The sequence below is a fragment of the Temnothorax curvispinosus genome, unplaced genomic scaffold (assembly GCF_003070985.1).
Source record: "Temnothorax curvispinosus isolate PA1 unplaced genomic scaffold, ASM307098v1 QBEX01001795.1, whole genome shotgun sequence".
Classification (NCBI taxonomy): domain Eukaryota; kingdom Metazoa; phylum Arthropoda; class Insecta; order Hymenoptera; family Formicidae; genus Temnothorax; species Temnothorax curvispinosus.
In genome coordinates, this window is record NW_020211575.1 from 199,612 (window position 1) to 219,342 (window position 19,731).

A 19,731-nucleotide genomic window follows, 5' to 3' on the forward strand; every position below is an offset into this window, starting at 1 on the left:
AAACCCATTGGCCCATAGGTTGGAGGAAATTTGGACTCTAGTTAGATCCATAGGTAAGAACCAATCGCTCCACGAGCAGCCTGCGACCTGCGTTCCGAAACGCGTCCAATAGTGCACATCAGTGCCTAACCATTTTTATGTGTATGTAAATACATACATACATACATATGTTATGTATGATGTATAGTATAGTATGTATACAATGGACATAAACATACATAAGATAGACTGTAGGGACTGTGGTATAAACAAGAGGCAATAATTTGTTTTTTGTTTAGGACTTTAGGATATATCATGAAAAATAAAATATCGACTCATTTGCCAGGTGAATCACCATTTAATACACATGAATTACATGGATATTACACGCACGAGAGCAAACATTTTTTTAATGAAAAATTTTATAAATTTTCAGCCGTACCGTCATCGCTTTCTCCTTGGATAATCGTGATTTTGTCACTGTGTTTTGTTAACAGTTATGACGGAGATTTTGTTTTTGATGATAACGAGGCTATCGTCAATAACAACGATGTACGCGACACACCGTTCTGGGATATATTTCAAAATGACTTTTGGGGTACCAAATTATCCCATAGGCAAAGCCACAAATCATACAGACCTTTCACCATCCTTAGTTTCAGGTAAAAGAATATCAAGTGCATCATACATGCACAGATACATGTAACAATATCTTGCTAAAAAGTTGTGTACAAATCAATTTTCTTTTTTGTTTATCCCTATAGATTACAATTCTGGTTACGACAAGGCTTGGTTTCGCAAGACTATCATATAGTAAACATAATATTGCACAGTACAATTTGCCTGTTGATTCTGTCCGTATACAATATATTTTTGGGGCCGGAAGAACGGAGCACTTCATTTTATGCCGCAGCCCTATTTGCAGTTCATCCAATTCATACAGAGGCTGTAATTATGAGTATAATATTATTATATACTAATATCCGAATATATTACAATTATGTTTATACCTTTGTATATCAGGTATCTGGAATTGTTGGACGCGCTGAATTATTATGTAGCTTGTTTACGTGGCTATCAATCTTGTTGTACAGCCATACAATATATGCAAAGAATATATTACAGGCATGTGCTGCCATGTTCAGTTTTGCTATTTGCATAACCGCAGCGATGCTATGTAAAGAAACTGGGATCACTGCCATTGTGAGTATCAAAATTGCGCCGCTAAACTTGATTTTTTTTTTACGTAACTATAAAGGATTTTTGTCTTTATTTTTTAGGGTATTTGTGCAATATACGACATAGTTATCGTGAACAAGATATATCCGATTGACATAATTAATTCTCTCACATTTAAATATGCTGATAAAAGTTTAAATAATTTTATTAATCTTAGAAATTTTTTATTACGACTCGCTGCACTCGTTCTCATTGCTATAATACTTTTGCTTCTAAGGTTCAGTATTATGGGGTTCTCCACCCCAAAATTTCAATCAGTAGATAATCCAGCGTCTTTTATGGATAACGTATTGCTTCGTATACTCAATTATAACTATATCTATTGCCTGAATATATGGTTACTTATATGTCCCATATGGCTCTGTTTTGATTGGTCAATGGGCTGCATATCTCTGATTACTGGCTATGACTACAGAACTTTTGTAGTCATTATTTTCTGGCTCATGTTTGGAGCATTTATTGTGTATACGTTTATCTGTCATAAGGACAAGACTTTAAGGTAATCTTAAAAATCAGAAAAGATATGTATGTTGAGAACATTTTCCATATATATATATATATGTATATAAACTTTTGCAGATATATAATTATGGGTCTTACAGTGTTGATCTGTCCATTTCTGCCAGCAAGTAATATTTTCTTCAACGTCGGATTTGTTTTGGCAGAGAGAGTATTGTATATTCCTTCGGCGGGATATTGTTTGCTAGTCATTATCGGTTTGCAGAAACTTTCTGCCCGATTTTCCTTGCCTAAGATGTCGTTGCTGGCATACGTAATGCTTATTGTATTACTGTTCGTGCGTTCTTGGATAAGGAGTAGCCAATGGAGAAATGAGAGACTGCTTTTTCAATCAGCATTAAATGTATGCCCTTTGAACGCAAAAGTACATTATAATATCGCGAAAAATGCTGCAGACGCAGGAAATGTTGATCTCGCCAAACTAGAATATAGAGAGGCTTTACGGTATTGCATACAGTATACCTACAAGATCTCAATTTTCTTCTAAGAAATTTTATTGTGTTATACATTTATGTTCTTTGCTACACAGATTAAATCCAAAATATGCTCAAGCTCTGAATAATCTTGGCAATTTACTTAAAGACGATGGGCAGCTTTTGGAAGCTGTAAATTTGTTCGAGCAAGCTGTTAATTTACAGTAAGTCCGGTTAAATATCATTATCTAAGATGAACAGTTCTACTTATAAATGTCTTATTTATTTCAACTACAATGAGAAATTAAAATCTATATGTATATGCATATAATCTCTTTTTTTCTTTCTGTTTATGACATATTATAGAATAGATATGTATATGGTACCTCTCACACAAACTCATGAATTTTAGAAAGGATTTTTCTACGGCGTGGATGAATCGAGGTATAGTTCAGTCAGCATTGAAAAGGTATGAGGAATCAGAAGCAAGTTATTTCATGGCTCTGCAATACCGATCAAATTATCCAGATTGTTATTACAATCTAGGCGTATTGGTGAGTACTACATAATGGTAAAATATAATTTTTTAATCTATTTTTGAGAATATCTTATTATAATTTACTAATTCAAAATTGATGGCGATAGTATCTAGAACGAAAACAATATGACAAGGCGTTGAAAGCTTGGATAAATACGACTAAGCAAAAATCCACGCATAAACGAGCATGGACGAATATGATACTACTATTAGATGATTTAGGTTTGTGCTTATTTAAATTAATACTGTATCTTTCTGTTACTGTACATCAGTTACTATAATATTAAAAAATATATTTTAAGAGATACTCTCTATAATTTTAGATAGGACAGAAGAGGCATTGAAAGTGGCAAATAAAGCTTTAAAATTTATTCCGAATCATGCTTCTATCTATTTCAATATTGCTAATATTTTGGGAAAAAAGGGAAAATACGAAGACGCAGAAATCCAATTCAAACGGGCAATATCGATAGATCCTATGGTTCCTATGATCTATGCAAACTTAGGTATATTGAGAAATGCATCAGCGATATTTCATACCAACCTTCTCTTCCCACTGATGTTGAAGAATACAAGTTTGAGAACGCAGGAATTTGATACGATACAACTTGTATCAACGAATACTAAGAGTATTCGATTCATGATATATAAGCTATTACTCATTATATCAAATTCCTATATGTGTTGGTTGCTAAATCTATTATCTCATCGACCAGTTTAGGATTGCAATAGCTGAAAATACCAGTCACAACTTTTACTTGAAAAACCAAATTTTTATGTTTACATGCATATCGAGAAAGTTCAAGAAGCATTTTTTTAGATTAACGTATATTTTCTTGAATAAGCAAACTTTCTCACAAAACTCGGCTTTTTTAAAAAGACTTCAAGTTTATTAAATTTGCTGATATTGAGAAAAAATATGGTTGGATTTGGCATAAAACATTCCATATTTATGTAAATGTGTATACATATGTATATGAATAATTTAAGATAATATATAAAATCAGAAATATCTTATTTAGGTGTCTTATATCATCGTTGGAATAAATTAAATGCGGCAGAGGAGATGTATAAGAAAGCATTGCAATTAAAGCCAGATTTGCATAGTGCAAGAGAAAACTTGCAAAAATTGTATGCATTAAAGGCATCAATAAAATAATTTTGTTACACTTGTATCCTAAATATATTTATAACACATACAACTCCCGTATACATATATGCAATATTTTCTAGGTCTTGTTTCTATTTTTAGGTCTTATCTTAGTTTACTAGGTCTTATTATCGTCATTAATTCCGATATACAAGGATAACTGTATGCTTTAAAATTTCCGACTTTTTTACCGTCAACGTAATTATAAGATATAAAACATTTATTACAAAAATAACTTATGTCATGTGGTATTCTATCGTGTTCCGTTACAACCCAATGCACGTTAAATATTCCGCAATAGATGCAGTGTTTTCCAGAAATAGGTCTTATTCTTTCTATTCTTGGATAAGCAGATGATATTAATACATCGTCATCAGTTACCAATCTGTGAATGAATGAACAAAATGAATTAATTCGTTAATAACAAATGTTAAATAAAATGATTTGTTACCAATAATACAAATATCACAGCTCTATCAGCATAACTTTTACTTTTTTATCATGGTTTTGTTATTTTTGCCAGTATTATAAAAGAAATTTTATTATGAACGCTTTAAACTAGATACTTCCATTACATTAGTGTTAATAAGAGTTACCTGGCATCAGTTAGTACAATCAAGTGTTCGCAGGAACCCTGATGCTGGTACACCCATGGAAAACCAAATCTTGCATAAAGAGAATTTATCTGGGCGTCCATAGTTGCAACTTTAAATGGACCTATATCACGAATCGTTGCCCATTCCAATATGATGTTACTGTAATCAATGTTTGTTGGCACACTAGTATCGTTATAAAATGTATCTTCAATATAGAAGAATCCTGAGGGATAGACATCCTATAATATACAAAATGCAATTAATTTTCTCTTTTTTTTTTACATACGACGAACACATGGACCAGGTTATAAAATAGATAAAGCTCCAAATTGAAGAAACAGTTACCTTTGCCATAGGTCCGGGTCTTTGATTCGGTTTTTCACTAATTTCCTTTATAATCGACAAATCAGATTGACATATTATCTTCTGTCGTAATTCATAAAGAGTCTGGCATCCCAATATTGATATAACGCTTTTAAGTTTGAGAACTGGGACACTTATTTTATACTTAAGACGAGAGTGGCTTTTAAATGGTTCATATACCCTGACATAAACTAAAAATTCCTCACTTGGCTTTACGGAGTTATCAGATGATTTTAATTTGTCATGTTTCTAGAAAGAAACAAATTTATTATTTTAATGTTATAGATTTGTCACAGCATTATATTACATTAAGTAATACAGTGACTATAAAATTATTGGTCCTATAACAATTATAATAATTCAATTCAATTTTAGTAAAGCTTTTCAATACTCTGTATAACTTAATATATTTTTCTTGAAAGCAACTACTTACAACAGGAATGCCATTTTGATGTTTTGATTTTTGTAAAGTTTCCTTAGATAAGATCTTTAACACTTTAATTGTTTCCAATGGAACATTATCTGAGATTGTTTCAGGCATTTGAACATATCCTTGTTTCTCCTTTTCCTCCGCATTGGCAGCCTCCATTGGCAACGTTAAATTATCTATGCTGAAAAATTGACACCGATATATGTGTGTGTGAGTCTATACTTAATTTTTTAATTTTCATCAGAAAATACAATATTATTTATTACGTACTGTAATATAAGGTACCTGCAATATTGTTTCATTAAAAGAATTCTTGCTTGTGAGAGGTCGGTATCCATAAGTTGAAAAATCTTTTCCTCGCTTTGTTTGCTAACTTCGTGACACATCAATGACTTGAGTAGTTCGCTATATTGTTGAAAGTAATCCTTTATGCAAATTTTTGGCGATGCCTGTCGATCGTAAAGCTTATATATTTGATCCATTATTATCCATATGAATAAGTTTTATCTAAAATCAAAGAGCAAAAATATATGTATGTACAAAAAAAATACTAAACATTAGCCAGTGTTTAAACAAAAATATACTCTTTTGATACTTTTTTGTGACAAAAACGAAGATGTAAAAAGGAAAAGTCGTCGTTTGTCACTTAAAAACATTTTGGTAATTATACAGTTTAAAGCCATACAAAGTTTTAGTCGTAATCGTAAGGCCATAAGAAAATAGATCAATCACACTCGATTATTTTTCGAGCGCAAGGAGAATAATCGACTGTGATTGGTTTATTTTCTTACGGCCTTACCATTATGGCTAAATCTTTGTTACGTGCAATGGCCTTTAGGGGCCTCACCTTCAATATCGATGAAATTATGCTCAATCGACGGCGTTTTTACACGAAACGCAAGACGTTGGCAGAAAAAAGTGTCGCTCTGCCCCGCGACGCGAGATATTAAACGTTAAAGTTGACAGGAATCAGGTTATGATTCCCGTCATACCGACTACCGACGAGATGTAGCGACTTCTTCTAGTTCTTCTTATTCTTCTTTTGTTTAATTGGCTGCGTTCCAGGGACCGTATTCTCGAGCCTGCCCTAATGATTTTCGTATGCGACTTTCTATTTGAAAAGCATTGAATTAATTCGCATGCGAGTTTCATGAAAACGATTCAAGAATAGGGCCCCAGAGCCGAACCTCTGTTAGCGAAGCGAAAGGTAGCAACTGAATGTGATTGGTTCTTACCTTTGGATCCAACTAATCACATTCAGTTGCTACCTTTCACTTCGCTAAGCAGAGGTTCGGCTAAACGCAGCCATTATGGGCGCGTTCAGCAGACACAACTGTTGAGTCTCGTCTTATCAACAATCTGCGTTGATTGGTTGGTTCTAAAAGTAAGAGCCAATCACGTTCGATTGCTACTGAGCGGTTTGTTTTGCTGAACGCGCCCAATTGGCTCCTGCCTCTATTCCGAGGACAATATGGCCAGCTTTTACCATTGAATGTTTTGTTAACTGAGAGTAGCTTATAGCTGCTATAGCTGTGTAAGGGCCAATTTCACCAACCACAGTTAGCTTAACCGACGGTTAAAGTTAACAGGATTGACCAATAGAAAGCAGGGTGGATTCATTTCTATTGGTCAATCCTGCTAACTTTAACCGTCGGTTAAGCTAACTGTGGTTGGTGAAATTGGCCCTAAATGCCGGTATTCATAATCTTCAAGATCGTCTGTCTTAAGTAATGTCTTAAGACGCCAATACGGCTCTGTGATTGGTTCATGACATATCTTAAGATTGAACTTAAGACAGCCTTAAATAACTATGAATACCGGCCCTAGACTTAAGCTCACAATGCGGAGGTCGTGTTGGGATAGGTAGGGGAGAAAACAGAGATGTAGCGACACTAAAGGCCATCGCACACAAAAATTACATAGGCTGCATATGCATAGCATAAGACCGCTGGACCAATGAGCATCGTATGTAAATTAATATGGCGACTTTATGCTAGATGCTCATTGGTTTAGCGATCTTATGCTACGCTTAAGGTGCCTTTTCATGCTGACGCTCGACGCTCATTTTCAGCGGCAAGAAGGTCGCATGACCACAATTGACGCCGGCGTCAATTGAAATTCATGAAAAGGAAAACAGCGTCAAAATTTCGGCGTTTTCGCGCTGCTTTGGCTTTGACGCTTGAAGTTGGAAAAATCCAACTTCTCTTTCTTGACGCTGGCATCATAGTGATGTCACGTGACGTCGCTCAACGCTGTTTTTCAGCGTCCCATGAATTGGCACCTTTAAGCCCCTTGCACAATGCCAAGCAACAGGCAATAGGAACAGGGAATAGAAATCAGAAATCATGTATAAATGCAGAATAAACAGTGACACAGGCAATAGACACAGAGTTTCCGTCACGTTGGAAATTCTGTGCCTATTGCCTATTGCCAACCAATCATAGCATTTGAATTTTTTAGGTTGTAATTAACGATTTTTTGGTTATTTCCTGTTCCTATTGCCTGTTGCCTGGCATTGTGCAAGGGGCTTTATGTTAAGCTATGCATTTTGTGTACGATGGCCTTAAAGCGGGGAGCACACATTTCTGCATAACGCATAAAGCCCAAATCAGACTAGCGGCTCACGGCCGCGACTGCGGTTGCGATTTCGTCCCTTGACCAATGAGAAAGAAGCTGCTGGCAATTCGGACATTTCTCATTTGGTCAAGAGACGAAATCGCAATCGCAGTCGCGGCCGCGAGCCGCTAGTGTGATATGGGCATAATGCGTAAGCATAAGAAAATTGATTGGTCCATACACATGTGCATAAGGAAATAGACCAATCAGTTTTCTTATGCTTACGTATTATGCGTTATGCAAAAGTGTGTGTTCTCCGTTTAACATTTGTAGCTGACAAAGGTAAATGTTATAATATTTTGACTTATTTAATTTGAATTACTTGACAAAAATGATAAGAGTGGCAAATAATTATCACAGCAAACAATAATTTTGTTATAAGTCTGACAATGTATATTCGAATGTGATTCTTCACATGTTGCGAAGAAGCGACAGCAAAAATCTTTTTTCCTTTATATGCTGTAAAATATTGTAACAATAAAATTCATGATATAAAGTTGTTGAGTGATAATACATGCTAGAAACGTATACATAACGATGACTAGAAGATAGCTTAAAGAAGAATTTTACATAAAGGATAAAACAGATATAGTTCAATAAATAAATAAGATTATAGAGATCTCGGACGCGGTTTTCGCGTTTAGCGAGGATCAAAACCAAGATCCAGCACGTCGGTCCGCCCGGAGTGTCGTACTTTTCGGAGGATTGGAAGTCTCTGGAATTCAATAATTCAGTCGATTCACGAAAGGAAGAGGAAAAGTACCTGAACTCCTGGAAATTAAGGACAAGAAGAATGGCTCGGTGAACAAATCTGACAAAGGTTATTTTGTTATGATTGTAGCGAGTATATTCTTCGCACGCCAATTATTTTTTCGCCGCGGCCTTCACGGCCTTCGCTGTGGCTTTCTTCGGCTTGGGCGTTTTGGTCTTCGCCGCTGGTGCCTTGACGGCTTTCTTAGCCTTCGATGGTGACTTGGGCTCCGCAGCAGCTTTGCCCTTCTTCACGGCGGTTTTGGCGGCGGCGGTCTTGGGAGTTGCCTTCTTCGGGCTTTCCAGGGCCTTTTTGGCGGTCGTTTTCTTCACAGCGGCCGCCGGTTTCCGCGCAATCGCGGTCTTCTCCCGCCCGTCCTTCTTGGTTCCCGCTTTCCACGTGTCCGAGTGAACCAGCGAGGCGCGTTGCGCCTTCCCCTTGGCTTTGTCCTTCGGCTTGTCGGTCGACAGCTTGAACGAGCCGGTGGCGCCCTTGCGCTTGGTCTGCACGACGGCACCGGCGGACACGGCGGTCTTCAGGTAATGCTTGATGAACGGCGCGACCTTCTCGCCGTCTACCTTGTAGGTCGACACGATGTACTTCTTGATCGCCTGGAAGGACGAACTCTTGCGATCCTTGAGCCCTGGCAACTGTTCAAAGGGAATATTTGCGTTATGTTTTTCGCAGTACTTCCAAAGTACTTCCCAATGTTCATTTCTGCAGAGTATATTTGGATTTCCTATTATTATCATAAGTGCTTTTGCACGTGTTAAAGCAACATTAAATCTCTGGAAAAAAAAATTACATATAATTTTACATATATACATACATACGCGCTGCACACACGCGCACACATCACCCCGAATTATAAATAATTAATAATATATGTACATATATGTATATATATACGTATGGGTGGCAGTGTGGTCTAATGGTAGAGCATCAGACTCGTTACTACGAGGACCCGGGTTCGATTCCACTTTGATTACAAAAATTTTAAGACTTTAAACTGCACTCCCCGTACGGGAAATAAAAGGGGACTCTCGTGCGGAGAAACTGAGCTCCGTCTTTCGGAAGAGACGTTAAACTGTTGGTCCGCACATGGCAACTGGCAACTGCTATGTGTATCGCCCCCCCCCCCCATGATGGATGATGATGATAAAAAAAAAATATACATATAATTCGAGGTGATGCTAAGGTGATTCTATGTGAGAGTAATTAACTCACAGTTAACGGATCCTAGGTTCATAGTACATGTAATGAATAACATACCTTTGGATTGGATAAGAAACCAATGTGTTCTTTACCATTGTGTTCGAAGGCTTTAGATCGTACCGTGGATAATATCATCACATTTCGTTCTTGTCCCTGAAACGTTTCAACTGTTCCCACAGTTATGCCTTTTAACTTCATAGCTTCTAGATGATGAGTAATGTCTAGTTGCTGTTGTTTAAAAGGCGTTACGATCCCGATATCCTTTGGTGTTATCACGTGTTTTCCAAATTTCGCCTTAATCAGGATACTCACATACATTAGTACCGCCAGTACTTCGGCGGTGTTGCAGACACTGCAAATGTATCACGCTTATGTTTATGCAATTTTGCAGATAAATTAATTATATAAAAATTTGATCCTGTTTTAAGACAATTGTAACAAAGTTTGCATATACTTAAATATATTAACCTTCGGTTTACAGATCTTGTTTCTGTGCCTAAAACTTCTTGGAATATCATAGGAAACTTTTTATTAGGCAATTGTGACCAGTTCAACGCCATTCGTATATCGGCTCCTCCACAGATCTTTAAGTCACCACAATAAAATTGTTTATTGGACACGTGTAAAATATTTTCGTGACTACGGAAATTTTGAACTAATTTCGTTATATAGTTCGGATTATATTTTCCATCCTGCTTTTTATACGGATCACAATCGTCCATTAATCTTTCTAACATGGATCTTCCTGTTAGGGTAATAAATTAAATAGTTAAAAAATATACAGATTACACGACAATTTAGTGCATTTTGAAAAAACTTGCCGAAAAGATGCTCAATCCTTTTGCAACAAACAACGGGTCCCAATTGATAAGGATCACCTGCGATAACAATTTGTGCATGAAATCTAGTCTTCTCATCAGATTCTTTATTTGTTATCGCGAGAGGAATCAACATCTCTGGTTCAACCGCTTGACTCGCCTCATCAATAATTATGTAAGAAAAATGATTTTCCCGAAAATTTACATCAATCAATCTGTAATAAACAATACATGATATGTCAAATATCTTCTAGAAATTGAATTTAACAATATCAATTTAATTAAGAAGTATCTCTATATCTAAACACAAGGTTCATATAAAGAATTACATATATATAATTAATTTTATTTAATCAGATAGAAATTTTTATAACTATTAAAAGTGAAAATTTTTTTACTACAATACATATCTAAAATAACATATACACACACAAAAGAAAATAGAATAACATGTCAAATACATACCTTACAGATGATACTAATGTTGTAATAATAATTTTTTTCCGTAACAGTAACTCTTTTGACAAAAAGAGAGTAGATTCTTGAACAAAATTCGCACATGGTTGAATTTCATTCTTCACAGTCGACCTGTTTTTCAACAGACAAAATTTAATTCGTATATTTATATTGTGAGTTTTGTCACCCTTCATAAAATTTATGCCGTAAGCGAAATTGTGTGATCATTACAAATAAAAATCAAATTTAAAGACAAACTTGTACTTGTGCAATGTTAATTACGGTATTTGTAAAAAAAAAGGAAGAAACGAGAAAAAACTGCAACAAAAATAAATTTTTTACCATTCTCTAGATGGAGCATACATTCGATATATCAAATTTGTTGGAATATATTTTATCAATCTTTTCGTGATTTCATCAGCTGCTGCATTAGATGATGTGCACACCAATATATTTTTCGTCGGAAAGTGTCTCACAATCTATCAACCAAAGAATTAAATTTAAAAAAAAAAAAAAAAAAAAAAACCAGAAAAAATATAAAATTTAAAAAATAACTTAGCTCAATGTATTAGATCTAACAAAGAAATTACCTGACATATAGTTTCAACTAATGTCACTGTTTTTCCAGTACCAGGGGGACCAAAAATTATATAAGGTGCAGGGTATGCTGTCTTATTCAGTATCTTCCTCACTGCTTGCTTCTGTGGTTCATTTTCCTTCAAATCAGCATTTATCCATTCAATATCGCTATATAACACATATGTTACGAGTCATGATGACGATATGATTCCAAATAATAAAATATTCGATTTTAAAACTTACATTTCCATATCTGTGCAATTTGTCCTCAATCGTGGATATACAATCTCAATCCAATTGCATTTGCTAACTATTTTTAATGCATAATGACAGCATCTCAATGACCAATGTCGGTCCACAAACTCTATATTAAATCTTTTCCCCTTCATTTTCAATGTATTTGGATTTCTAAATGATATATAAAATTATTATATTATTTATGTTATATATTATATATGTTAGGCTCAAAGACCGAATATGTCTCTGTTTCTATCATAAATGAAGGGTACAGAGAAAAAATGATGATCAAAGTCCACTTTTTGTTAAAATTGATCTGATCATGCTTATCTTGTGACATTTTCAAAAACTTTTTATAAATCTTATCTGTTTTCATCAAGAAGTTACAATTCATTTACAAAATAAGGCCGAAAGATGTGCTGGGGAAAAACGATCATAATCCGACGCGCTTGTGAGGAAGATCCAACAAAGCCCAACATACAATGTAAACACTATGCATATTCACTGCCAGTACTTTTTTTAATAGCCTCTTAAGATACCTAAGTCTTGAAATGTAAAATTGCGTTTTTCTCCTGTGTACCCTTCAATTACACTATTATATTACATTACTATAAAGACTAAATATATTTTTTACACAAATGTTAAAATATGTGGGGTAGACGCTGAATAGCTTAATGGTAAAGTAGTTATGTGTTAAACAAAAGACTCAGTTTAACTTTCATATCTTGCCATTTCATATATAAAAAATTCTAAATAAAGATATTAGTTCACATATTGGAATCAAGTATTCAAACCAAATCCAAAATGACTCAATAATATGTTGTGATACTGCGTTCTTGCAGAATGGCAATACAAGTAAAAAATATAAAAGAAAAAAAGAAATTAAGATACTTTATACCAAGATACTTTACACTTATGATACTTTATAAGGATGCACATATACATGTATATATATATATATATATACATGTATATATATATATATATATATGTCTGTTAAAGTATAAAAAAAATATTAAAGCATTATTAAAATAAAATTGTAGCAAACTTACTCAGGATAATAGGGCTTTATTGTTACATCATTTCCTACCACTTTCACGATTTTTGCAAAAATTACTTTTTTTGTATTATCTCTGAGATCTACTTCACAGTCTGGTTTAATTACATGAAGATCACCATTCAAAGATTTCAAGCTGATAATAAAACAATTTTCTAAATCAGACGTCTTAACTGTATGGTTTAACAATCTAAACCGTTTTAGTTCGAGATCTTCTTCAAATTGTATTAGATATAAGCATATTTTCAATATGGTTAAATAATCCCGCTGAATTATTGTTCGTACATTAGACAAACTTTTAATGCACTTTTTATAATTGTTATGTAGATTTGAAGAAGAAATAGAGCCCCATTTTGGACAATATATACTTTTTAATGCACTATGTAACTGAGATGGGATAATAATAGATGGCAACGTAAGCCTTGGCATTAATGCAGGTGCCGTAATAGACCTAAAATTTAATAAAATTTAATGATAACTAATGATTTAATAAATAACTAGCTTAATATAAAAGTAAACACTTTTGCATAAATGTGCGCAGTATTAATTTATTACATGAAATATTATTAACAAATTGTTTGTATATTCTGTTTCATTTAAAAGCTATGTTTCATAATATAATATTGAAAAGTTATCAATCAGTTAATTGACCCTCAAACACACATGTGAGTCTTGCTAACCCATGTGCGGTGTTAGTCCAGGTTAATCCAGGTCTACAATAGGTGTTTTAAAACGTAGTTTCACAAATGTCGGTTAACTTTTAACCCTTAGGTTGATTCACTCTTCGTCTCTTTCTAAGTGGGACGTTAGAAAGAGACAAAGAGTAAGTTAACCTAAGTTTAAAAGTTAACCAACGTTTGTGGAACTGGGCCCCAAGTCCTAAACCTTAATAAATCGACCATTCACAGTCGATTACTCTCCTCAAATTTGAAAGTAATTGATCAATTTCTTAGGCTTAGGTCTTAAAACTCCTGTTGTAGACCTGGGCTTGAGAGATGGTCCAGAAAGTGAGATGTTTGAGGGTTAAAATTGTTTGTATATATCTTAATATCATAATATAAATTATAACTTTTCTTACATAAAATCTTCGCGTTCCTTTCTCTTCTGCATGATGAAAGTAAATATTTGTTAAAATTGCCAAGTAAGATAAAAGCGTCAAATTGGACCTAAAAACAATTTTATATGTATGTACAGAAACAAAAAAGAATATTCAAATGTTTTTCAATTCTGCATAAATATTTATAACAGAATTGTAAGTGGTCAGAAATTTCACATCAAAATATGAAAAATTTCTCCAAGTAAATACTTTTCTTTTTTATACGTTTTGTTTACCCACATATAGCAGGTATTGTACGATACGAAATAAATATACAGGATACTTACATTCACGTGAGTTATCTGAGGTTATAAAAATGCTAATAGGTTATAACGTAACATCCATAATCTTACATGATATGCATTTTTTATTCTCTTGCTGTCTCTTGCAGCTTGCACATTACACTGTTTTATAAATAAATAGATTAATCGGGGACTCCCAACTGAACTTGATAACCACGAGTCGCTCACATATTTTGAAACGAAATGAATGTATGTTCAGCGCCATCAGCAGCAGCAGGAAGTGGAAGTGGAAGCCATCCCGTTTGGACCACGTTGCGATTGGGCGCGTTCAGCAGACCAAGCCGCTCAGTAACAGTCGAACGTGATTGGGCGCATTCAGCAGAACAAACCGCTCAGTAGCAATCGAACGTGATTGGCTCTTACTTTTAGACCCAACAAATCAACGTAACGTGTTGATAAAACGACACTCAACAGTTGTGTACATATGCTGAACGCGGCCATTGGCTCTTACTTTTAGAACCAACCAATCAACGTAGAGTGTTGATAAAACAAACTCAACAGTTGTGTCTGCTGGGAGTCGATTGTGTATCTTGAAACGAGGTGAAAATTACAAAAGTGAACAGATTTTACTAGATTTCCACAAATAAAATCGTAGATACGCTAGTAAATTTCCTCATTTTTGTAATTTTTACCTAATTTCAAGATACACAATCGACTCCCTGAACGCGGCCATTGACCATACTCATAGCCCCGATGCTTGGAGTTTTCCCACTGGACCAGTCAATTAGAAATTTTTATTTTAAATCAGCCAATTGGCGACGCGGTCAATTGGATCCCACTCATGGCTTCTGGCAGTTTGTTCGCGTCGCATGTCCCACCGGAGCCTGTGAGTGGCTGTGGTCGGCTGTGGTCAATCGCAACGTGGTCAAGCGGGACGCTCCCGTGCGGAAGCCTTTAGCACTACAATCTAGTTTTTTCTTAAGCCTTGTATACACGATACTAGAAATCGGACCGAGTCCTCGGTCCGAGAAAAAGTTACTAGAACTTGAATCGTGTATACAGGCAACGATGCAAGAACTGTGTCCAAGTTTCGATTTAAGCCAATCAACTAGCAGCTCTTACAGGAAAGTAGCAGTTTCATTGGCTTAAACCGAAACTTGGACACAGTTCTTGCATCGTGGACACCGGGCCTTATGGAGGATTCACATTGCGTCCGATCACGTCCGATGTTTGACGTACATACGACGATCCGACATCCAATAACAGAATTTATTATTAGAGACAAAAATTTCCTATTGGATGTCGGATCGTCGTACGTCGAACATCGGACGCAGTGTGAATCCTCCATAACCTTAAGCCTTGTGTACACGATACTAGAATCGGTCCGAGTTTCGGTTTAAGCCAATGAAACTGCTGCTTTTCTATAAGAGCTGCAAGTTGATTGGCTTAAACCAAAACTCGGACGCAGTTCTAGCATCGTGGACACAAGGCTTTATAACGCTATCTAGAATCGTCAAAGTACACTATTCGAGAACTTGAATCGAGGACTTGGATCGATTTCTAGCATCGTGTGTATACAAGGCTAAAGCGAGGTTGTAGACCAGCAGCACTCATTCTTGCAATCCTATAAAAAACTTGTAAAGAACGATTACTAAGCGTTTTCGATTTTTGTCATTTCTCTGTTTAATTTTTTAGTTTTAAATCAAAATTTGTCTGCACGTAAATATAAAAAATATATACCGTTGCGGCCGTTGCGTTCTTCATCGGACGTTGTCAATGATAGGAACGTTTTCGTGCACATTCACGCAAGAGAATTTTGTTTTTTAAATTAATAGGATATTACAATTACGCGAATATGACGGACAATTTCAAACAGACAAAACACGAGACAGAAGATCAAGAATTGAACGATTTATTGGATAGTAAGTATACTATATTTAGAAAATTGGTCTAACCTTACGGAGTTCTATGTCGCATGAGTTTGGTTCTTGTCAATAAAAAAAAGTTGTGATTCATTGTTATATAATAAATTGTTTTGTAATTTTAAATAAATTAGATATTTCTGACATTAAAGAAATGTAATATTTGCTATTATATTTATTCTGTAAGCTATTGAAATCTTAAAACTTGGTAATACGTTTCAACATATAATAATTAGTTACATTAGGCACGGTTACACCCTGCATTTAGGTCGCGGCCTAAATGCAGGGTGTAACCTTGCCCATTATAATTTATGTATATTATAATTTATAATTACATTATAATTATAATTTAATATATAATATATTTATAACATTGATCTAGTGTTTATTATTATATATATATATATATTTTTTTTTTTTCAAGTTTTAAATCTTACTGTCTCTTAGGTGCTCTACAAGATTTCGACAAAGTATCTATATCAAATGTTGAAAAAGGCAATGACACAGGTACAGCGGATTTGCAGAAACAAACAGATAAGCATGAAATATTCGAAGATAAATGGACGGAAGATTTTCTCAAACAAACGGCCAATCAGTTTGAAAAAAATTTGCAAAATTTATTGCAAAACGGTGAGATAATAAAAGATGGGCAAAGAAAGCGATAAAAATTGTGTATTGCTATAATTATTATTAGGAGATAGCGAATTGGAGGCTGCTTTGCAAAAGCTTGGACAGACGTCTAGTAGTAATACGACAGATGAGAAAGACATGAATGTGGACTTTCAATCGGCTATTTCACAAGTTTTAAAGGATTTAACTGCAAATTCCGAAAATTTACAGGTAATGGTATCTCATCTTTATGGTATACTCTGTGTATCAATGATACTTAAAGGTAAAATTATAACTGACAATAGTTAACTTTGTAACAATAACATTTGTCTACACTCAAATTTACTTTATGCAATTTAAGGCTCTGAGTTCTTTCCAACATCTTGTGAGATTGTGACTCAGAGGTGAGAAATGACACCCTATTTTGTCGTGTGTGCCATTCTCAAATAAAAAGACATTTCGATAAAAAAAATCACTACAGATTGTTTCAGAACACTTCTAAAATTGGCCGAAAACTATACTTTTCTCTCGATAAACAAACAGCCATAAAATAAATGTAATATGATGCAGGCGCGCATGACTAGCTTTTCGAGGAGAAAAAGATAAGTTTTCGGCCAATTTTAGAAGTATTGTGAAACAATCTATAGTGATTTTTTACTAAAACGTCTTTTTATTTGAGAACGGCACACACGACAAAATAGGGTGTTATCTCTTGCCTCTGACGTCACAATCTCACAAGATGTCATAAAGAGCCCAGGAGCCTTAACATATTTTAAAAACTATAGAAGTAATAATAGGTTGTAATGCTACTTTCTATTAGTCTTTCTAACAAAATCAAATTGTTAACCTCTTGAATAAGAATTTATAAATTTTTCCGCCATTTTAAATTTTAAAATTTTGACCTCAGCTTTAGATTTAGCGAATCAAAAACTTCCAGAAAGCACCTTTTTATAATGTTATTAACTCTTTTGTCAAAAGCATTTTTGGTAACACAAGCATTTTTTTCACCTAACAGCCAAGAGGTTAAAATAGATGCAATACATTTTAGAGTGAAGCAGATGTGGCGGCTATGCTCGGGCAAACGTCTATTGATGGTGATACTGGTGACATACTACCGTTTATGCAAGGAATGATGGAGCACCTCTTGTCGAAAGAGATTCTTTATCCATCATTGAAAGAACTGTCGGATAAATATCCAGTGTGGCTAGAAGAGCATAAAGCAACTCTGAATCCTTCCGATTTGCAGAGGTATACGAAACAATCAGAATTGATGCGAAAGGTATGTTTGTAATGGACCAAATCCAAGCTGAAGCTTTACAATTAATGTATTTATATTTTGTGTAAGGTATGTACTGAATTAGAAAAGGAAAAGGAAGATGATGCGGAAGATATCAAGCAACGTCGATTTGAATGTGTGTTGAAACTTATGACGGAAATGCAAAATTATGGTCAAGCGCCTGATGATCTCGTCGGCGAGCAGTGCTCGTTTTTTCAGTTCGATTCCGAGGGCAATCCCACCCTTCCATTTCCACCTGGAGTAGATTCGCAGCAGGATTGCTGTATCATGTGAATACATATGAATATGCAGCTATCTGAATGTTTCTGAGATATTATATCTGTTTTGCCTATTTTTACCATCTTTATTTCATGAAGAAGTTTCATCGTTCTAGCTTTCTACGATAAATATTACAAATATATGAATATATGTACAAGATATATATTACGAAATCTATCCTTGGGTTACGCAAGGATTCTTTTCGAATTCTAGGCCAACCTTCTCTTGGCAAGGATTATGTGCAATAAATATAATCTTAATACATTTTAATTATCTTTTACAATATATTGCATAGTATATTATATAGTAGAAATATAATTTTAAGATTCATTTGCTAAGGGATGTAATGTGAAAAATTAAAAATTTTCTACTGTAACACTGATTTTTTTCCGTCAAATTTCGGCGAAAGTTTTAAAAGATAAAATTTCTGGCTAAAACTTTTAGAAGTAACTTTATTTTTTCCTGTTTATAGATTATAAGTAATAATGTCTTCTATTAATATATCCAATTAAATTAGAAAAAGTTTATAATTCAATTAAATATATTTTTTGATACACTATAAATTAATATTAGTTAATATTCCTACAATTCAATATATAGAATTACTTACGATCTATTTTGATATGACCATCGACCATTTCTTCAATACATTATTTTCTTGGATGCGGATTGAAAAATTTAATGTTGTGTTAGATGCGAGTTTATTTTTTACATTTTACAATACATTTCTAGATATGTGATAAAATAGTTTTAATCATATATATATATATCATGCAGAGGTTTATATATAAATCAATTTGATTAATTTTCTCTACTTGGTGGTTTTCAAAAATCCGGCTTATATTCTTCATTAGCCTATGAGATAATTACTTTAAGAAGTATTTTCGAGTTCGTTATATGTCACGTCAATCAAGTATCTGGAAAAATGATTTATTCAAACGTGAACGATGCATTTGCATGGATACTGTTGCTATCCAGGTCACAGTCCAAATTCAATAACATAAGTACGAGAGGGAATTCAGTTTTATTAACATCAATTTAATTGTAAGTATTAATTTTAACTTGCATGTATTTTCATTATACATTCTTTCAAGTTTTCTTAATCTTATAATCCTATTGTTATTGAATTTAAGTGCAATCAGTGTAATCACATGATTGATCTTTCCTTGTATAAAACTCGCTTTCTTGAAACATATATGTATATACGTGTATAAATACAAATTTACACATACACATTTGTATACGTCATGTAAGCACACATACGTATAAATCAAGAGAATGAAAGTCATCTTGTATACATACGCGCGCGCGCGTATGTACGTATAATGAGAAATCACTTTAAAGGTTTTAG

General features: G+C 34.2%; 4 protein-coding genes across 9 annotated transcripts; 2 read left to right on the top strand and 2 right to left on the bottom strand.

Moving 5' to 3' along the window:
- Positions 1-209: 209 nt before the first annotated feature.
- On the top strand, positions 210-3,863 carry LOC112468618 (transmembrane and TPR repeat-containing protein 4). Of its 2 annotated transcripts, XM_025037882.1 has the most exons (11): positions 210-325; positions 416-641; positions 744-927; positions 1,003-1,182; positions 1,260-1,717; positions 1,798-2,181; positions 2,267-2,374; positions 2,563-2,704; positions 2,796-2,910; positions 3,012-3,194; positions 3,711-3,863. In XM_025037882.1, exons 1-11 carry the CDS (start codon positions 295-297, stop codon positions 3,845-3,847), a joined length of 2,148 nt encoding a protein of 715 aa, XP_024893650.1. In that variant the 5' UTR covers positions 210-294; the 3' UTR covers positions 3,848-3,863. The 2 variants fall into 2 exon arrangements, with proteins under 2 accessions (XP_024893650.1, XP_024893649.1); XM_025037881.1 differs by lacking the exon at positions 3,711-3,863 and having other exon boundaries at positions 3,012-3,699.
- LOC112468619 (snRNA-activating protein complex subunit 3) lies at positions 3,862-6,425 on the bottom strand. Of its 4 annotated transcripts, none has more exons than XM_025037883.1 (6): positions 6,075-6,425; positions 5,498-5,734; positions 5,231-5,408; positions 4,780-5,046; positions 4,435-4,673; positions 3,862-4,223 (listed from the first exon to the last, which is right to left on the bottom strand). In XM_025037883.1, exons 2-6 carry the CDS (start codon positions 5,707-5,709, stop codon positions 3,944-3,946), a joined length of 1,176 nt encoding a protein of 391 aa, XP_024893651.1. In that variant the 5' UTR covers positions 5,710-5,734; positions 6,075-6,425; the 3' UTR covers positions 3,862-3,943. The 4 variants fall into 4 exon arrangements, with proteins under 4 accessions (XP_024893651.1, XP_024893654.1, XP_024893652.1 ...); XM_025037886.1 differs by having other exon boundaries at positions 5,513-5,734; positions 6,075-6,424; XM_025037884.1 differs by lacking the exon at positions 6,075-6,425 and adding an exon at positions 5,823-5,927.
- Positions 6,426-8,196: 1,771 nt separating this feature from the next.
- On the bottom strand, positions 8,197-14,559 carry LOC112468615 (putative helicase MOV-10). 2 transcript variants are annotated; one of them, XM_025037877.1, is made up of 11 exons: positions 14,340-14,559; positions 14,035-14,122; positions 12,952-13,407; positions 11,906-12,070; positions 11,674-11,830; positions 11,426-11,562; positions 11,093-11,215; positions 10,631-10,842; positions 10,278-10,554; positions 9,867-10,161; positions 8,197-9,382 (listed from the first exon to the last, which is right to left on the bottom strand). In XM_025037877.1, exons 2-11 carry the CDS (start codon positions 14,064-14,066, stop codon positions 8,708-8,710), a joined length of 2,529 nt encoding a protein of 842 aa, XP_024893645.1. In that variant the 5' UTR covers positions 14,067-14,122; positions 14,340-14,559; the 3' UTR covers positions 8,197-8,707. The 2 variants fall into 2 exon arrangements, with proteins under 2 accessions (XP_024893645.1, XP_024893646.1); XM_025037878.1 differs by lacking the exon at positions 12,952-13,407.
- Positions 14,560-15,848: 1,289 nt separating this feature from the next.
- LOC112468610 (peroxisomal biogenesis factor 19) lies at positions 15,849-18,650 on the top strand. The gene is made up of 5 exons (XM_025037868.1): positions 15,849-16,216; positions 16,664-16,846; positions 16,911-17,056; positions 17,874-18,104; positions 18,171-18,650. Exons 1-5 carry the CDS (start codon positions 16,150-16,152, stop codon positions 18,393-18,395), a joined length of 852 nt encoding a protein of 283 aa, XP_024893636.1. The 5' UTR covers positions 15,849-16,149; the 3' UTR covers positions 18,396-18,650.
- Positions 18,651-19,731: the final 1,081 nt, after the last annotated feature.

Excerpts from the sequence above, each read along its gene's own strand:
- LOC112468618 (XM_025037881.1), top strand. The coding sequence starts at position 295 with ATGAAAAATAAAATATCGACTCATTTGCCAG. Across the intron at positions 1,718-1,797 it reads CATAAGGACAAGACTTTAAG|ATATATAATTATGGGTCTTA; the intron begins GTAATCTTAAAA and ends AAACTTTTGCAG. Across the intron at positions 2,705-2,795 it reads ATTACAATCTAGGCGTATTG|TATCTAGAACGAAAACAATA; the intron begins GTGAGTACTACA and ends TGATGGCGATAG.
- LOC112468619 (XM_025037883.1), bottom strand. The coding sequence starts at position 5,709 with ATGGATCAAATATATAAGCTTTACGATCGACAGGCATCGCCAAAAATT. Across the intron at positions 5,409-5,497 it reads TGCAGGTACCTTATATTACA|CATAGATAATTTAACGTTGC; the intron begins GTACGTAATAAA and ends TCAATTTTTCAG. Across the intron at positions 5,047-5,230 it reads ATCAAAATGGCATTCCTGTT|AAACATGACAAATTAAAATC; the intron begins GTAAGTAGTTGC and ends GTTTCTTTCTAG.
- LOC112468615 (XM_025037877.1), bottom strand. The coding sequence starts at position 14,066 with ATGCAGAAGAGAAAGGAACGCGAAGATTTTAT. Across the intron at positions 13,408-14,034 it reads AAGGAACGCGAAGATTTTAT|GTCTATTACGGCACCTGCAT; the intron begins GTAAGAAAAGTT and ends ATTAAATTTTAG. Across the intron at positions 10,162-10,277 it reads ACAAGATCTGTAAACCGAAG|TGTCTGCAACACCGCCGAAG; the intron begins GTTAATATATTT and ends ATACATTTGCAG.
- LOC112468610 (XM_025037868.1), top strand. The coding sequence starts at position 16,150 with ATGACGGACAATTTCAAACAGACAAAACACGAGACAGAAGATCAAGAA. Across the intron at positions 16,217-16,663 it reads ATTGAACGATTTATTGGATA|GTGCTCTACAAGATTTCGAC; the intron begins GTAAGTATACTA and ends ACTGTCTCTTAG. Across the intron at positions 18,105-18,170 it reads AATCAGAATTGATGCGAAAG|GTATGTACTGAATTAGAAAA; the intron begins GTATGTTTGTAA and ends ATTTTGTGTAAG.